Raw genomic sequence first — 19,964 nt, forward strand, 5'->3', positions numbered from 1 at the left:
TCCAAGTTTCCTCAAAAGCCAAAGAAGTGTCCTGGGGCCACTCCTAAAGGGGGGGGTGCTGTCACGATCCGGGTATCTGGACGCCATTTCTTACCCATCAGATGCCTCCTAAGGCTGGCTCAGCGCTCCAGGACCGGATCCCATCTGTTATCCTGATGTGTACATTCCTGTATCCTCTCCTGTCACTCTGGGACGCTGTCACAGTAAACACCATATTACACCTGGCATGGCGTCTCCCGCGGCCTCCGCCGCCGTCCCTGCTCTTCTGCATGCAGAGTGTCTGAGTGGCGATTACGTCAGCCGCGGCCTCCGCTGTGTCCGCGTGGTTGGATGTGCATCTGTCAGCCTGGCGCCTCCTGTCTCCGGTGGCCGGCGCCGCCATTACTGTTTTCATTACCACATGGATTACAAACCAAACTTCCCTCCAAGTGTCTGCATGGGCGCAGCCATCTTGGATTCTGTCAGCTGATCATTTCCACCAATCTGTTCTCAGTATTGATAATCTGCATAATTGCCTAGCCAATCCCTTCCTTGCTGCAGGTATAAATACACTGTGCCTGAGCAAGGAAGGCGTCAGTGCTTTGGTTGTCAAACCTAGTTCCTGTTTGTCTCTCTCCTGTGATTGTCTTCCAGGTTCCAGCTCCTGTCTCAAGACTTCTACCATGGAGACCCGCACCAGCATTCCACCTGCGGTGTAGCCTGACTCTCCAATCCATTGTGGATTCATCTGTTTCCAGCTACAACATTACCTGCTTCCAGCTCAGCTTCCAGCAGAGTACAGCTTCCCTTAAAGGGCCGGTGTCCTTTCTACACTTTACCACTCTCCACCGGTATTATTATTTCTCCGCTCTCAAGTTCTACATTTCAGTTCATATTTCATCGCTCCCAAGTTCATTTATTATTTAACTGGTTCCAGCCAGTATCCACTCCGTGCTAACAACAGTCTGGTTCCAGCCAGTATCCACAGCAGCTGTTTTATCTTCAGCAACCCAGCTTTTCCTGGAACACCAGCTGGCACAATCCTGGGTTATCTCCATTGCTACAGTCGGGCCTGGTAAGGACTTTCCATCTAGAAGATCATAAGAACTATCTCACACTACCAGTGCCCTGTGGCTCCTGCCATCCTGTAGTACCCAGGAACTGTATTTATTCTTTGCTGACTTTTACGTTTTCTTTTACTGCTGCTGTGTTGCGGAGTTGTCATAATAAACATCATTGACTTTTATCTAAGTTGTCGTGGTCACGCCTTCGGGCAGTTATTATTCATGTTACTTACATGTCCAGGGGTCTGATACAACCTCCCAGGTTCCGGTACATCTCAGCCCCTACAACTGAGGCTGCCTCCCGTCAGCTCAGGCCCTCAGTTGTGACACTTGAAAGTTGACAGCAAGCAAGCTGTGACGATTGTGTAAAAGCTGGGTCTCTCCAATCGGTGCTGTAATGGTGAAGTCCCACAGAGAAAGTTCCAAAGGCAAGGATTAAAAGTCCATATCTAAATCTTCCGCTGACAGAAGTCTGACTTCTTTATTCTCAGCTCCATTCATGCTCTAATTTTATATTTTTATTGCATTATATATATATATATATATATATATATATATATATATATTTTTTTTTTTTTTTTTATTTGTTATATGTGAATAAATTACATGTCTTTTTAAAATTAATCCACGGTTGTTTATTATTATTGGAGAAACACATAGCGCCAGTATAATCTTTTCCTTTACATTACTGTTTCCTTGGGACTGACAATCCCTTACTGGCAGCTGTGACAGCGTGTCTGGGCTTTGTTTTTCTACAAAGATGCATGTGCACCTGCCATGAGATATCTATCTTGTGCATGCTCCATCCATGGTGCAAAATACACTCTGATAATGACAGCAATCTCCGCAGCCATTTTTTTTACTTCTAATTGGCTGAGTGGTTTTTGATCTCTTTCAGTGATATTATTACTATTATTTATGTGCAGTCTATTATCTATAATTTTTTGTGTAATTACTTTAACTTAAGCTATTTTACTTGTACTTGTATCTGTCTTAATTACTTGGTAAATGCAACTTTACCATTTATCAATAACACTGTCCAGACTTAGACATACTTAACTAAATTACAATTTTGTACACAAATCCTGTACTATAACTTTGCCTTTATTACTAACACTGTCAAATAACACAATATGACATAAACCAGGTGCATGTAATAGCATTTTCACCTGACAGTCTAACTGTATACCCAGAGGACAGACCCACTCGTCCTCCACAGTGAAGGGCTTAAATCTCTACATATTATAAAGTCCACAGTAGTCTGTCTGTTCGGACTAATCTTAAGAAGCACTGGACAGATTTTGATGCAGTTTTCACAATTCTATAGAGCATTTGTCTAGGAAGATTTAGGAGTAAGAACCATTAATCTATGAGAAAAGGGAGCCGAGAAGTGACGATTTTAGTGAAGCAAGTCAAAGAAAAACAGTAATTTGTGTGCTTTCTTGGTTTACAAGATATATCATAACGATAGACATTATTTCATACTGTGCAGAGATTGATACGTATTATCCAGTTTCTCCAGAAAAAGATAATGTAAGCCCTGTTTACTGATACAAAATTTCAGCTTTTCCCTTTTGTTTTCCATTCCTGTTTAATTTATGTGAAAAACAATTATTTTTCCTCACACTACTCTTACAGTATAAGACCTCAGTTAAAAAAGCCTATACCCGTGAATTCAAAATTGCTTCCGTGCGAAGCTGGGGTAGGTCACTAGTAACATATAAAGGAAACACTTGAATATGGGGTCGGAGGTAACGACGCCCATGATTGCTGAGAGGCGCTAGATGCCTTTAAAAAACATCCGAGATTGGCTGGCATCCAGCACCTCCAGTGTTCTCGGGCATCATTACATCCGGTCCATGGTATAAATATACAGATGAGAGTTTATCCGTACCGTAACTTTCCACTGAGGACTTGCTAAAGAGTATGATTGTGTACTTACATCTCGTTTATAACAAATAAAATGTTAAATGAGGAAGTCATTCTAAATAAGTTGGTTGTATGAACAAAATTTCCCCTGTGATTTTGCCTTCTTCAAAATAGATTTCACAGTAGCAAATTTATTTAATTTTATATTTCAAAACATCGTTTTAAATTGAAATTGTCATATCGTTACAATCTGGTGTATTTCATTGTACAATTATGGTTAATTGCTTACATACCACTAGCTGATTTAAAAGTGTGTTTCAAGAATAACAAGGATCATTGTCTGGTTACTACGTGACTAGACAAACAAGTGTTTTAGCTGCTATATAACTCTGTATACTCAACCTTGTAACTAATCCAGGTACATACATTGTAGATGATATTATTGCTCATACATAATTGTGGCAACACTGCCCACTACTGTCTAGCAGAATTAATGTATATGTTACATGTTGAACTTTGAACCCTTTTCTCTGCCTGTAAAATGTTTGTTCAGTGTGTCCAGAGGATTTATTTATTTATTATTTATTTATTACCAGTTATTTATATAGCGCACACATATTCCGCAGCGCTGTACAGAGAATATTTGCCCATTCACATCAGTCCCTGCCCCAGTGGAGCTTACATTCTATATTCCCTACCACATGTACACAGACACATTCATACTAGTGTTAATTTTGTTGGGAGCCAATTAACCTACCAGTATATTTTTGGATTGTGGGAGGAAACCGGAGTACCCGGAGGAAACCCACGCAAGTACGGGGAGAATATACAAACTCCACACAGTTAGGGCCATGGTGGGAATCGAACCCATGACCTCAGTGCTGTGAGGCAGTAATGCTAACCATTACACCATCCGTACTGCCCTACGGATGCACCTAGTTAAGGGTATGTAAGCTACTGTAGTTCATTACCAATTAAGAGAGCCTCATTGTTGGAACCAAAGCCTTCAATGTGCCCACAGTAAGAAGACGAGCAAGGTCCAGACCCTGAAACAAGTGGCGGGCTCTCTGGAACATCAAACTGAACACTACGCTGTCACCCAGACAAGCTTTTGCATTACATTGAATACTTTCCTCAGTTAAACTGTATTTGTTGGGACTAGAGCCTCCTGGTGCATCCCATTAATGGGTCTACTATGATATCCCGGCTGTTTAATTCCTGTGTATCAAAGAACCTGGTTCCACTGGGAACATAAATAAAAATGTATATACAGCCTCTGATATATAACTAAGACGGGCCTTCTGACTTACCTTCCACATACTTCAATGGCAAAAGCTTCATCAGCCACAGCCACTTTAGATGGTGAGTTAATGTTAAACTCAAATCTCTTCAGGGCTAAAGTGCAATGATGAGAGAACAAGATGTAGTCAGTTATATATATATGTCGTATGAACATATTCAGTAATCAATGTAAACTGAAAATATTATTTGTAAAGCTATTGATTTGTTATGCTCATATTGTGATAAAGTCCTTGTACTCCTGACTTTATTTCTACCCCTACACTGTAATACATAATATTGTTAAATGTATGGCATTACTTTCTAAATATAAGCTTTGTTTCATTTCACTGTTACAAAGCCCGGAAACACACTGCACAGATATATGTGCTGACTGGCCATCTCTCCACTCGAGCAGCCAATTCTGGTAAGCATACACACTTACCGATTGTCCACTCGATATGACGGACTAGACATCGCAGCTGGAGAGACATTTGAATTTCCCTGCCCATCTGTAATGTCAGTGTCAGTGTACAGCGATCAGTAGGTAGCCCATACACCAAGCCAGATAAGCCGATATAGCTGCAAGATATATCCGCATTGGCTGTGCTGCAGGGCTGATGTAATATGGGTATGCACACAAAGAGGCATATGCAACGCAGGCTTCATACTCAGGGTCAGATTTAACAATGAGTGATATTCTTGTTATCACTTGTTACGAATGTTAAATGCGGCTCCAGCCAATCAACTCCTGTAATTTTTCAAACATATAACAGTTAGCAGCTGATTGTAGCATTCGTAACAAGTGATAACAAGAATATCACTTTTTGTTAAATCTGCCCCTCAGTATGCAAAAGAAATCACTTTATGCAGTGTGATTGACAGGAAGTGGGTGTTTCTGGGCGGAAACTGGCCATTTTATGGGCGTGAGGGAAAAAACGCTACCGTTTCTGGGAAAAACGCGGGAGTGGCTGGAGAAACGGAGAAGTGTCTGGGCGAACGCTGGGTGTGTTTGTGACGTCAAACCAGGAACGACAAGCACTGAACTGATCGCAGATGCCGAGTAAGGTTGAAGCTACTCAGAAACTGCTAAGAGAGGTGTAATCGCAATTTTGAGAATTCTTTCGTTCGCAATTTTACTATGCTAAGATTCACTCCCAGTAGGCGGCGGCTTAGCGTGTGTAAAGCTGCTAAAAGCAGCTTGCGAGCGAACAACTCGGAATGAGGGCCATAAATTGTTCATGATACAGTGTACACTGTACATCATAAAAAAAAATCAAAAGTCATAAAGCATACCATATTCAGACACAGAGAATGATGTTTCATGCATGTTGGATATTCTTATTGTGTAATCTCCTAACGTGATCTCCTTCGTCAGAGGGAAGGTAAAATCTGCAATTCCTTGTTTCTGTGACACATCCAGCCACTGTCCGATGCGATTAGCATTTGGATCCTATGGGAAAATGGATAAATGTTTATATTGCTTTACTCATGAAGGATAGTGAGAAGGAAAATATCAAAGATACGTTTGCGACCATTGCGTTGGCACATTGTGGATAATTTAGCTATGGGAAGTGGATACAAATAAGCAGCCATGCCTGGCAAGGGTTGGTTCCAAGCAGGTGGCTAGAGATTAGACTGTGGGGGTCAGTCCGACCTGATCGCTCACTGCAGTTTATTGCAGCGCAGCGATCGGGTCGGAACTGCGCATGCGCTGGCGCATGCCAGGCGGCCGAAGGCCGTCGTTGCCTAGCGATCATCTCTGAGGCAGAGGCGGTCGGTGGGTGGGAGGGGGCTGGACGGAGGCGTTAAGTCACCATTTAGGGGCCGCGGTCCGGCCAACGCAGGCATGGCCGGACCGTTGGGGGGGGCTGTTACCCGTGGCAGCGAAGAGGTTCTCCCGGCCAGCCGCAGGCGCTGCGCTGGCCGGGAGTAACTCCTGAGATGCAAAAGCATCGCCGCTGTGAGATGCTTTTGCATTTCTGCGGGGGATGGGGGGGGGGGGGGCGGCACTGACATGACTATTTTCTTGACATATGACAGTAAATTTAGCCAGGTTACATATGTTCAATACTCCTACATAAATTACTATTGTGCTGTTAAATTTTCATCTAACTTTCTTTCCGGGCAACGAGCCAAGATTTCTATAAGAGTACAAAAGTGATACTTTGTCACAAATTTATGTCTACCATGTTACAAAGCTCTACCTAATGCATACCTCCCAACATGACCCTCTCCAGGAGGGACAGAATGCTCTGCTCCTGGACTTCCCTCTTAATTTATGATTGCCATCACCTGTGGTGAAACACCTTTCTTGTCCATTTACCTTTTCAAAACAGGTGCCGGCAATCCTAAATAAAAAAAGAAGTCCAGAAACAGAGTATTTTGTCACTCCTGGAGAGGGTCATGTTGGGAGGTATGCTAATGTTCTTTCCGGGCAATATGCCAAGACTTATATAAAAGCACAGCAGTGACTTTCTGTCACAAAAAATCCACAATATTGACTCAAAGTGGATACATGATACTAGGGATTTATACAGAGACATTAATTACAGAGAACAGACATAAAAAAGACGCTCAGTAGTTTTAAATATTCACGTTTATTATTTTTAATCTTTCTTGTAATTCACAGTGTTGTCATGTTGTCAAATAAACCTTATATATGTTTTTTTTTTATATTTCGCAACCATATTATCCAGGAATTTGGTGAGGTAATATATGGTCGTGATTCTATTTTGTTGATATTTATTGGAAATAATGCCTATAATAACACACGTGGAACACCCACAAAGAGGTCGGTAGAACAGCACAGAACAACAAGGAGTTCTAGCGGATATATTCAGGACATACTCACTATTATTTCCACCAATGGATACTGTAGAAGAAACAGAATGCAAATTACATTTCACATCTAATTAAATTGACACGTGCTACGTAAAGCACAACAGTTACTATACTTATTACCAATTAAAACTGATAACAACTGCAATGTCACATCTGACACTATTATTTGTAAATTAAAGAAAAGATTGCACTAAGCCTTTATTCATAGTTAATAATTCACACAGAGGTCATGCTATTCTCTGTGTAGTGGCAGATTCACTTAGGAGCAGAAGCCACCAGAACAGGTCCCAGTGGCTTCAGCACGTTAACTGCAGAAAGCAGATTCTACTCAAGGCCTCTGGAGCTGTAAACAGAATCTGACTACCATAATGAGTCAAAAATGATCAATGTAATGTAAGCTGCCTTTGGTAGCCCATTGCTAATTGAATCTGCCCCTGGATTTCTTTGCACATGTGTGATCTCAGTTCATGTGCAGTGACACTGCTGCTGGGACAAAGCTCAAGTGTAAAGTAGTAGTGGCATGACTTGCGGGGATAACTGCTTTTTAGAGCAGCTGTTTGCACACTGGAGCACAGAGCTGCCATCAGGGGGGGACTGTGGGGACTGGTGTCCCGGGCCCTTACAGAGAGGGGGGCCCACCCCTGGATCCTACCGCCAGGTCTGCAACACTCCACCTATATGTAACATCACAATGTATGACATCAAATAGGGTTGGAGCAGTGCAGCAGAATCTTTTTTTGGGGGAGGGAGGGGCCCTGTCTATTTTGTCAGTTCCGGGCCCATAGTTTCTGATGGCAGCCCTGCAGGAGCAATATTGAATTGCTCCAGTAGTTTGCCATTCACCTCAGCAAGTCATGGTGAATTGGATGAATAATTAACATGTGCCAATCCGGGCTTTATCACATGTGTGTGTGCAGGGCTGTAACTAGGTGTGTGCGGATGGTGCTCAGCACACAGTGCATATGCCCTGTGGGCGGAAAACCATCCACACCCGCAATAACAGGCCCACGCTATCTAGAGTCACCAGAGTCTCCAGGGCATCCAGGAGAAAAGTGCAGTTCACAGCACAGCACTACAGAAGCAATGGAGAGACTAGCCCTATGGGGAAGCAGGAGCGATCATACTGCAACATAAGTGACCCGCTCCTGAAGCCGCCGTCGGAAGAGAGCCGCTGCCTCCATGTTATCCACTTGCACCTGGAGAGAGCCGTTACTGCCAGGATAACCGCTGCCACCGGAAGACAGCTGCCACCGGGGATGAGCCGCCGGGAAAGAGCCAAGCTGCCATCGGAGATGAGCCGCCGGGAAAGAGCCACTGCCGGCGAGGATGAGCCGCTGCCGCCGGGGGAAAGCCACTGCCACCGGGAAAGAGCTGCTGCCACTGGGGATGAGCCACTGCCGCCAGGAGAGAACTGCTGCTGCCGGGGGAGAGCCGCTTCCACCGGGTGAGAGAGCCACTGCTGGGCTAGGGGTCTGGGGCAGGGCTGTCTTTTCGTATGGGCTCAGTGGGCTCTTGCCCAAGGGCCCCAGGAGTATAAGGGCCCTAGGCTCGTAGCTGAGGGTCCCCTCTTTTCAGGGGTACCAGATTTTAGAAAATCGGCCCTGGGGAACCGGAGATCCAACGTGAAAGCAGTGGTCCCCATCTGAGCCTGTTAATTGCTCTTCCCAGCCAGATATCTTGTGTTCTGTCTGACTTAGAGTTTTCTGAGTATAATCCAAAAGCTGGGACTCTGTCCTTTTGCTGGACACTGGCAGCTTGTCTCTACTATGCCCAGAACCAGAGATATCAGCCTTCAAACAGCTGGTCCCTGCTCCAGCTCCACACACCTAATATGCAGTTTTAGATTTTCGTTGGTGAATTGCTCTGGCTCCTGAACTCTAATTCTCAAGTTCCCAGTACCTCCTGAAAGGTGGGACTCTCTAGATTTTTATGCAATTCAAAGCTAAGAAATATATTTTCAGGAACTTGAGATATCTGCAGTCAAGCAAGCTGCCCTCCCACCGGAAAATGATGTATATTAAGCCCACTCCACTATCTACCCTCCCCTACGTATTAAACACCCCCTATCACCCTGGAAGTCATATACCTGGGCTTCTTCATTCAGCCCAATGACCCCTTCTACAGTTTAGCCCCATCTGTGCAGTAATGGAGTAGTTAGCAGAAATTACTGCTCCAGGTCCTACATGCTCAGCGGAAGATAGAACACCCCATACCACCCGCGGGACATCAAAGCTGCCACTGATAGCACCCCCCACCCCTACTGCTGGAGGATGGGTAGGGGGCCCAGTGCATTGCTGTGCCCAGGGGCCTACACAGCTGTTAAGGCGGCCCTGGTCTGGGGAGCCAAAGGATTTCTCTTTGCTGGATAGTTGGCTGACTGGATATGGGGGGAGAGAGAATGTGTAAGGGTGTGGCATAAACTGTAAGTGCATAATGTGTGGCTGGATGTGTAAGGGGCATAGGCATGTGTGGCAGAAGTGTGAGGGGCAAAATGTGTTGCATAATGTTTAAGTCAGGGCCATTACTCACACACACACACACACACACACACACACACACACACACACACACACACACACACACTCACTCTCGTAAAAAGGGGGACTGTGCCTGCCTAATCTGTAAAAAAGGGGGACTCTGCTGTCTAATGTGTAAAAAGGGGGACTCTGCTGCCTAATGTGTAAAAGGGAACTTTGCCTGCCGTACTGTGTAAAAGAGGGGACTCTACCTGCTGTACTGTGTAAAAGGAGACTCTACCTGCCGTAATGTGTATAAGGGGACTCTACCTGGCATAATGTGTGATAAGGGCTCTACCTGGCGTAATGTGTTTAAGTGGCGCTACTGTGTGGCGTAATTTGAATAATGGAGACTCCTGTACAGCGTAATATGAATTGGTATTATTTTGTGGCCACGCCGCTTCCCCATGAAGTGATGCCCCTATATTTTTGGTGCCTGTTTTGTATGTGTGTGTGTGTGGGGGGGGGGGGGGGGGGGGAGGGGCGCTGTTACTGTTTCTTGCACACAGTGCTAAAATGTCTAGTTACAGCACTGTGTGTGTGTGTGTGTGTGTGTGTGTGTGTGTGTGTGTGTGTGTGTGTGTAAAGATTGCATAATTTCTTAATATACACTAACTTAACCTTCTTAACCTAAACTATTAAACTTTCCTATAGTCTTAGTTTTTAAAGAGTGCCCATCTGTTACACGCAGCAGAGGCAGCCTTTATGTACAGTAAACTAATATTTATAAAAATGTCTATCCATTCATTAGCAGCCAATGACAAAACTGGTAACTACTGAATTGATGTCTTCTCATAATTTAATCATGTTTGATATTATTTGAATTATGAAATGTTACTCTATTAAAGTCCAGTACTTTTAATCTAATCATTTTAACAACAGAAATGTTAATTTTGTTGACCAAAATGTTGACTAAAAGGTAATCATCGATGACAGTTTATTTCATGACTAAATTTAGACCAAATTAGATAAAAATTAAAAATGAGATCCACTGACTAAATCTTGAGTAAAACAAAGAAAGCCAAAGTGACTAAGATTAAAATTAAATACAAAATTCTTGTCCAAAATACTGTAACACTGAAAGTTTTTACATTTTTAAAGAACAATTATGTATTCTAGATATTTGCAGAAAATAAATATGACCTGAAGTGAAGGAAGTATGATTGTGTATTGCACTTGTTTGTTCTAACAAACTTAATGCATTTGTTTGTATATGATATATGGGAGTACTACAGTAAGTCAGACTCAGTATGTAACACATTCTCAGCTTACTGTCCCTAGATTCCTACATATATAATTAAAGGTATGCAAACTTCTCAAGGGAATTTCAGAGAAATGTTCAGTAAAATCCATTACAGTATCATTACTCTGTTTGCAAAAGTTACGGCTAAAACATTGACTAAAATTAGACTACAATGAAAACTGAGATCCACTGACTAAATCTTGATTAAAACAATAAAAAAGAGACTAAAATGTGACTTTAAACCAACTACAATATTAAGTAAGCGACTAAGAGTAAAACCAAATTTAAAATCTTTGTCAAAATTAGCAATGAACAACAGGAAAGAGAATTGCTTTATAAATGTCTTTAAACTATTACAACAGTACATATAAATAATTATAAACATCTTACCTTGACGTTTTGTGCACGGAAGGTTTTGTCCAGAGTTACAACTCGGAAATTGACTGAAAATATCAACATGTTTTATCATGAGAAATATTTAGTTTATTTGTTTTCTATAAAGATTTTTCAAAATCAAAATATTTAGGAGATAAAGAACAGACAATTAAAATTTTTGGTCATTAGTCATAATATGCATCACACAGTTTGAATCTATCTCAAAAATATTTATGAGATCATTGTCACAGGGTGAGAAATATCCACATCATATCAATATAAGGACAATACCAGCGCCATGTAATAAGTCCTAGCCTAAAGATACTTGGGCCTTTGGAAGATTTGCAAGGACTATGGTTAACTAGGTCTCTGGGTCCATGTGCTATGAAGTTTAATTACAGTAGGTGAGGCTACTAAAATCATGTATTTTGGACCTGTTTTTGTTCCTACTGTATTATTAACATCAATCACATTAATTTCCAGTCATTTCCAGGGTGAAATGTCACCTGAAATCACAAGAGAGGGACTTACATGGCATCCAAAACATGCAAGCAGTGGCGTATCTATAAAGGGTGCAGTGTGTGTGGTGCACATGGGCCCTTGGGTCCAGAGGGGCTCATACCGCACACCCTGCACCCATTTTTTCAATACTTACCTCTCCAGAGTTTCATGGCAGTGGCAATGAAAGTGACTCTGAGCACTGGGTGGTGTGTGGGTCTCCAGGAAAATGGTGCCGTGGCCATTTTACCAGCATTTTGCTCATGCATAGTAGGGAAAATCGTCGGGAAAATGGCTGCTGTGCCATTTTCGCAGAGACCTGTGAACCATCTACTGCTCAGAGACTGCACATGGGACCTTCCTCTGTTAATTAAAGATGAGCAATTTGGATTCTGTGAAATCCGAGCTACTCCGAACACCAGGGATTCGAGTCCACCTGAGCTGAGGCCGAATGTCATTATCCTGGCATCGGAATCTCGTGGGATTCTATATAAGGCACTGCGGTCAGGAATCGGTGCCATTTCACAGTAACGCACACTGCGGTATGCTGTGCTGACTCTCCTGTATTGGCTGTGTGCTGTGTCCAGAATCACAAGTGGCTCTGCTTTAAGTGACTGTGTATAGGGGCATGCTGCACGCTGCTGTATGCTGTGCTATACTCTGCTATATTTTGCTGTGTTCAGACTCACAAGTGGCTCTGCTTTAAGTGACTGTGTATAGGGGGCAGTGTATGTCTGAGCACAAACCAAGCATGAAGTCAAATGAATCGTCTGTAGACCTCCAAGGCAGGATTGTCTCGAGGCACAACTCTGGGGAAGGGTACAGAAAAATATCTGCTGCTTTGAAGGTCCCAATGAGCACAATGGCCTCAATCATCCATAAATGGAAGAACTTCAGAGCCACCAGGACTCTTCCTAGAGCTGGCCAGCCATCTAAACTGAGTGATCGGGGGAGAAGGGTTCTAGTCAGGGAGGTGACCAAAAACTCGATGGTCACTCTGTCAGAGCTACAGCATTCCTCTGTGGAGAGAGGAGAACCTTCCAGAAGGACAACATCTCTGCAGCAATTCACCAATCAGGCCTGTATGGTAGAGTGGCCAGACGGAAGCCACTCCTTAGTACAAAGAACATGGCAGCCTACCTGGAGTTTGCCAAACTACACCTGAATGACTCTCAGACCATGAGAAACAAAATTCTCTGGTCTGATGAGACAAAGATTGAACTCTTTAGCATGAATGACAGGCGTCATGTTTGAAGGAAACCAGGCATGGCTCATCACCAGGTCAATACCATCCCTACAGTGAAGCATGGTGGTGGCAGCATCATGCTGTGGGGATGTTTTTAAGTGGCAGGAACTGGGAGACTAGTCAGGATAGAGGGAAAGATGAATGCAGCAATGTACAGAGACATCCTGGATGAAAACCTTCTCCAGAGCGCTCCTGACCTCAGACTAGGGCGATGGTTCATCTTTCAGCAGGACCCTAAGCACATAGCCAAAATATCAAAGGAGTGGCTTCAGGACAACTCTGTGAATGTCCTTGAGTGGCCCAGCTCTGGAGAGATCTGAAAATGGATGTGCACCGATGCTTCCCATCTAACTTGATGAACTTTGAGAGCTGCTGCAAAGAGGAATGGGCAAAACTGTCCAAAGATAAGTGTGCCAAGCTTATGGCATCATATTCAAAAAGACATGAGGTTGTAATTGCTGCCAAAGGTGCATCAACAAAGAATTGACCAAAGGCTGTGAATACTTATGTATATCTATATATTGTTTGTACTGTTTCGTGTGTTTTACCCTAGTGTCCTTTGTTCAAAGCCCTGTGACTGTTTAAACCAAGCTGCAAGTTCAAAATAAAATAAAATATAGATCTATTGTTTGTACTGTTCTGTGCACTGTACGCCAGTTTCATTGATTTTCCGATGTGAAAGCATTATGGGATTAGAGCTGCAATTCCTTCCCCATGTTCACACCTAGCACTATCCTTGCATTCATTGTTCCTTATCTTCTTTCTCTTTTCTCCTAGGGCAGTGGTTCTCAAACTGTGTGCCTTGGCATCCTGGGGTGCCTCAGGACACTTGCAGGGATGCCTTGGATTGGTGGTCCAGGGCCAATTAAAATTATTTAAGTATGGTCCAGTGGCAAACGCAGGATTTATAAGGGAGGGTTTCCTGACCTCCCAGTGCACACGTAGCCACCATTACTATACAGACATAGGTACAGACATGACAAGTGACATCTGTGGGGTATATGGGGGGCAATGTGTTTGGCGCCCATGGCTGCCATCTTCCTTCAGATGGAGCTGCTATCACAGACCATTCACGGAGCTGGGAGAGTCGGAAGAGCAGGGAGCCAGGCAAACGCACTGAGTACTGAACTCATGCATCCTATCTGAAGGAAAGTTTGTTGTGCAGAGATATATATATATATATATATACATATATATATATAAAACGACATAATGTGCGTCACTCCGGAATTACTCAGGTTATCCTGACGAAAATCATTAAGATTCAAATGTTGATGCAATCCACTGTGCGGTGTGTATCTTTGTAATTGCGGAGTGCCGCACTTTATGTCATCATATGTTTCTACTTGTGAGGGCACCCGGGAAAGTGTTGAATTTAATCGAGAGTGTCGGACCACACGATTGGTATAAAATAAATATATATATATATATATATATATATATATACACACACAGTATATATACATATATATATATATATATATATATATATATGTGGGGAATAAAGGCGGCACTCACGCAGGTTTTTGCTGAAGTAAAAAGTTGTCAGTTTTATTGTACCGACATGTTTCGGGGACTCGCCCCGTCCTCAGGGCATTAAAACCTGCGTGAGTGCCGCCTTTATTCCCCACATGTATCCATGAGGTAACCCCTCTGGGAAGGCACCGCAGTATCTTCACCTCGCGTAAAGAGTGCCGGGACTGTCTGTCAATATATATATATATATATATATATATATACACATATACACACACATATATATATATATGTATATACTGTATATATATATATATATATATATATAAATGGAAGATGCTGGCGGCACTCACAGGACTTGGTATATGCAGTAATAAGCAAAGGCACTCACGCCTATAGTGATCACTATAGGCGTGAGTGCCTTTGCTTATTACTGCATATACCAAGTCCTGTGAGTGCCGCCAGCATCTTCCATTTATTTATTTCCACTTTGAGTGGTAAGGAAGGCACCTGGGCAAATATTGGACTAGTATTACGGAGTGCCAGCCACCTTTGAATCTGTATATATATATATATATATATATATATATATATATATATACAGTATATACACACATTATATATACATATATATACACTTACATACATACACATATATATTTATACTAACATTACACATATATTATATATGCATTATTCCTTCTTTCAATACATTAACTAGAAGCATATGCATCACACACACACACTTTCACTTACTGTACACTTTGTAGGCACTACAGTACGAGTTGAGATTGTTCAGTGGAGCCAGTCACCTTACATAATTACACTTCACCCCCTACCCACTGGCCCACAAATCGCGTAAAAAATGCTGCGGGGGGCGGGGCCTAATTTTAAATTCTATGAAACTTGCATCACAGACTGACAGTGTCTCTGCCATCTCCCCACGGACCCGCAAATCACGGCAAAATGCAGCGATCGCGATTAGCAGGACTGTGGACATTAGAAAAAAACATGTGGTCTATGGGAAGGGGGGGTTTCTGGGTACTCAGAAACCCGCCTTGCGTGCACCACTGTGGTCATTGTAAAAGACACAACCATTGCTGATGGCTGTCAGTCATAACATATGTGGACAAACAGAAGCAAATCTTGTCCCTAACCACATAACTGAACCTAAGGATTACACATAAACACAATTTACTTAATTTAATATTTCTTTCTAAATTCCTCAATAAGAAACTTTTGGCCTAGGGGCTCCATGAAAAAATTCTGATACTCTAGGGCCACGATTCAAAAAAGTTTGGGAACCACTGATCTAGGGGGAGATGTATTATGCCTACTAAAGTGTGGATAAGTAGAGAAATTGCCCATACTAACCAATAAGCTTCTTGCTATCGTTTATTAAGTACAATCTATTAACTGATACATAAAACTGATTGGTTGCTATGGGCAACTTCTGCACTTGTTTACTCTAGGGAAGGCTTGACACATCTCCCCCTAGTCCCATTCAGTGACTCAGATTCTGTACACTCACCCTTTATTGGGTACAGGCATAGTGAAACCTTAACTACTTCACTTCCCAGTGAGTCAACCCCACTTGTGTGCCAAGACACTGGGGGAGATGTATCAAACATTGTAAAGAAGACAAGTGGAATCATTGCCCATAACAACCAGTCAGACTCTAGCTATCATTTATTAAGTACATAAAATGATAGCTAGAAGCTGATTGGTTTTTATTAGTGATGAGCGGGTTCGGTTCCTCGGAAACCGAACCCCCCCGAACTTCACTCATTTTACACGGGTCCGAGGCATACTCGGATTCTCCCGTATGGTTTGGTTAACCCGAGCGCGCCCGAACGTCATCATCCCGCTGTCGGATTCTCGCGAGATTCGGATTCTATATAAGCTGCCGCGCGTCGCCGCCATTTTCACTCGTGCATTGGAAATGTTAGGGAGAGGACGTGGCTGGCGTCCTCTCCGTTTATTCATTGTTGAGTTGAGGCAAATATTTGTGCTTGCTTATATCATTGTGGGGACTGGGGAGCAGCTTTATATTAATATAGGAGGAGTACAGTGCAGAGTTTTGCTGATCAGTGACCACCAGTTTTCTCCGTTCTCTGCCTGAAAAAAACGCTCCTTATCTGTGCTCAGTGTGCTGCATATATCTGTGCTCACACTGCTTAATTGTGGGGACTGGGGAGCAGCTGTATTATATAGGAGGAGTACAGTGCAGAGTTTTGCTGACAGTGACCACCAGTATACGTTGTCTGCCTGCAAAACACTCCATATCTGTGCTCAGTGTGCTGCATATACTGTACCAGTGCTCACACTGCTTTATTGTGGGGACTGGGGACCACCAGTATAATATTATATAGGAGGAGTACAGTGCAGAGTTTTGCTGACCAGTGACCAACAGTATACGTTGTCTGCCTGAAAAACACTCCATATCTGTGCTGCATTGTGTAGTATATAGTAGGAGTACAGTGCATAATTTTGCTGACCACCAGTATATAATATATGGGAGTACGGTACAGAAGGCCACTGCTGTACCTACCTCTGTGTCGTCAAGTATACTATCCATCCATACCTGTGGTGCATTTAAGTTTTGCACAGTTTGCTGACCACCAGTATATAATATATAGCATTACGGTACAGTAGGCCACTGCTGTACTTACCTCTGTGTCGTCAAGTATACTATCCATCCATACCTGTGGTGCATTTCAGTTTTGCACAGTTTGCTGACCACCAGTATATAATATATAGCATTACGGTACAGTAAGCCACTGCTGTACCTACCTCTGTGTCGTCAAGTATACTATCCATCTAGATTCTATACCTGTGGTGCATTTCAGTTGTGCAGTTTTCTGACACAGTGACCACCAGTATATATAGCAGTATGGTACGGAGGGCCACTGCTGTACCTACCTTTGTGTCATCAAGTATACTATCCATCTACATTCTATACCTGTGGTGCATTTCAGTTGTGCAGTTTGATGACACAGTGACCACCAGTATATATAGAAGTACGGTATGGAAGGCCACTGCTGTACCTACCTCTGTGTCGTCAAGTATACTATCCATCTACATTCTATACCTGTGGTGCATTTCAGTTGTGCAGTTTGCTGACACAGTGACCACCAGTACATATAGAAAAACGGTACGGAAGGCCACTGTTGTACCTACCTCTGTGTAGTCAAGAATACTATCCATCTACATTCTATACCTGTGGTGCATTTTAGTTTTGCAGTTTGCTGACAGTGACCGCCAGTATATATAGCAGTACGGTACGGAAGGCCACTGCTGTACCTACCTCTGTGTCGTCAAGTATACTATCCATCTAGATTCTATACCTGTGGTGCATTTCAGTTGTGCAGTTTGCTGACACAGTGACCACCAGTATATATAGCAGTACGGTACGGAAGGCCACTGCTGTACCTACCTCTGTGTCGTCAAGTATACTATCCATCTACATTCTATACCTGTGGTGCATTTCAGTTGTGCGCAGTATATATAGTAGTAGGCCATTGCTATTGATACTGGCATATAATTCCACACATTAAAAAATGGAGAACAAAAATGTGGAGGGTAAAATAGGGAAAGATCAAGATCCACTTCCACCTCGTGCTGAAGCTGCTGCCACCAGTCATGGCCGAGACGATGAAATGCCATCAACGTCGTCTGCCAAGGCTGATGCCCAATGTCATAGTAGAGAGCATGTAAAATCCAAAAAACAAAAGTTCAGTAAAATGACCCAAAAATCAAAATTAAAAGCGTCTGAGGAGAAGCGTAAACTTGCCAATATGCCATTTACGACACGGAATGGCAAGGAACGGCTGAGGCCCTGGCCTATGTTCATGGCTAGTGGTTCAGATTCACATGAGGATGGAAGCACTCATCCTCTCGCTAGAAAAATGAAAAGACTTAAGCTGGCAAAAGCACAGCAAAGAACTGTGCGTTCTTCTAAATCACAAATCCCCAAGGAGAGTCCAATTGTGTCGGTTGCGATGCCTGACCTTCCCAACACTGGACGGGAAGAGCTTGCGCCTTCCACCATTTGCACGCCCCCTGCAAGTGCTGGAAGGAGCACCCGCAGTCCAGTTCCTGATAGTCAAATTGAAGATGTCAGTGTTGAAGTACACCAGGATGAGGATATGGGTGTTGCTGGCGCTGGGGAGGAAATTGACAAGGAGGATTCTGATGGTGAGGTGGTTTGTTTAAGTCAGGCACCCGGGGAGACACCTGTTGTCCGTATGACGAATATGGCCATTGACATGCCTGGTCAAAATTAAAAAAAATCAGCTCTTCGGTGTGGAATTATTTCAACACAAATGCGGACAACAGGTGTCAAGCCATGTGTTGCCTTTGTCAAGCTGTAATAAGTAGGGGTAAGGACGTTAACCACCTAGGAACATCCTCCCTTATACGTCACCTGGACCGCATTCATCAGAAGTCAGTGACAAGTTCAAAAACTTTGGGTGACAGCGGAAGGAGTCCACTGACAACTAAATCCCTTTCTCTTGTAACCAAGCTCCTGCAAACCACACCACCAACTCCCTCAGTGTCAATTTCCTCCTTACCCAGGAAAGCCAATAGTCCTGCATGCCATGTCACTGGCAAGTCTGACGAGTCCTCTCCTGCCTGGGATTCATCCGATGCATCCTTGAGTGTAACGCCTACTGCTGCTGGCGCTGCTGTTGTTGCTGCTGGGAGTCGATCATCATCTCATCATCCCAGAGGGGAAGTCGGAAGACCACTTGAACTACTTCCAGTAAGCAATTGACTGTCCAACAGTCCTTTGCGAGGAAGATGAAATATCACAGCAGTCATCCTGCTGCAAAGCGGATAACTGAGGCCTTGGCAGCCTGGGCGGTGAGAAACGTGGTTACGGTATCCGCCGTTAATTCAGGGGCAACTAGAGACTTGATTGAGGTACTGTGTCCCCGGTACCAAATACCATCTAGGTTCCATTTCTCTAGGCAGGCGATACCGAAAATGTAAACAGACCTCAGAAAAAGAGTCACCAGTGTCCTAAAAAATGCAGTTGTACCCAATGTCCACTTAACCACGGACATGTGGACAAGTGGAGCAGGGCAGACTCAGGACTATATGACTGTGACAGCCCACTGGGTAGATGTATTGCCGCCCGCAGCAAGAACAGCAGCGGCGGCACCAGCAGCAGCATCTCGCAAACGCCAACTCGTTCCTAGGCAGGCTACACTTTGTATCACCGCTTTCCAGAAGAGGCACACAGCTGACAACCTCTTACGGAAACTGAGGAACATCATTGCAGAATGGCTTACCCCAATTGGACTCTCCTGGGGATTTGTGACATCGGACAACGCCACCAATATTGCGCGTGCATTACATCTGGGCAAATTCCAGCACGTCCCATGTTTTGCACATACATTGAATTTGGTGGTGCAGAATTATTTAAAAAACGACATGGGCGTGCAAAAGATGCTGTCGGTGGCCCGAAGAATTGCGGGCCACTTTCAGCATTCATCCACCGCGTGCCGAAGACTGGAGCACCACCAAACATTCCTGAACCACTCCTGCCATCATCTGAAGCAAGAGATGGT

The 19,964-nt window shown here is 43.5% G+C and overlaps 1 protein-coding gene across 3 annotated transcripts in view; it reads right to left on the reverse strand.

Annotated features, from left to right (window-relative positions):
* The window catches only part of LOC135056653 (alpha-2-macroglobulin-like protein 1), a 342,531-nt gene that overhangs the window by 295,294 nt on the left and 27,273 nt on the right, over positions 1-19,964 (reverse strand). For all 3 annotated transcript variants that reach the window (XM_063962097.1, XM_063962096.1, XM_063962098.1), the window contains 4 exons: positions 11,184-11,236; positions 7,045-7,065; positions 5,487-5,643; positions 4,223-4,307 (listed from right to left, as the gene is read on the reverse strand). In XM_063962097.1, the coding sequence (XP_063818167.1) occupies positions 4,223-4,307; positions 5,487-5,643; positions 7,045-7,065; positions 11,184-11,236 (316 nt within the window). The remainder of the gene's footprint in view (positions 1-4,222; positions 4,308-5,486; positions 5,644-7,044; positions 7,066-11,183; positions 11,237-19,964) is intronic.

Source organism: Pseudophryne corroboree, chromosome 3, assembly GCF_028390025.1.
Source record: "Pseudophryne corroboree isolate aPseCor3 chromosome 3, aPseCor3.hap2, whole genome shotgun sequence".
NCBI classification, from domain to species: Eukaryota; Metazoa; Chordata; class Amphibia; order Anura; family Myobatrachidae; genus Pseudophryne; species Pseudophryne corroboree.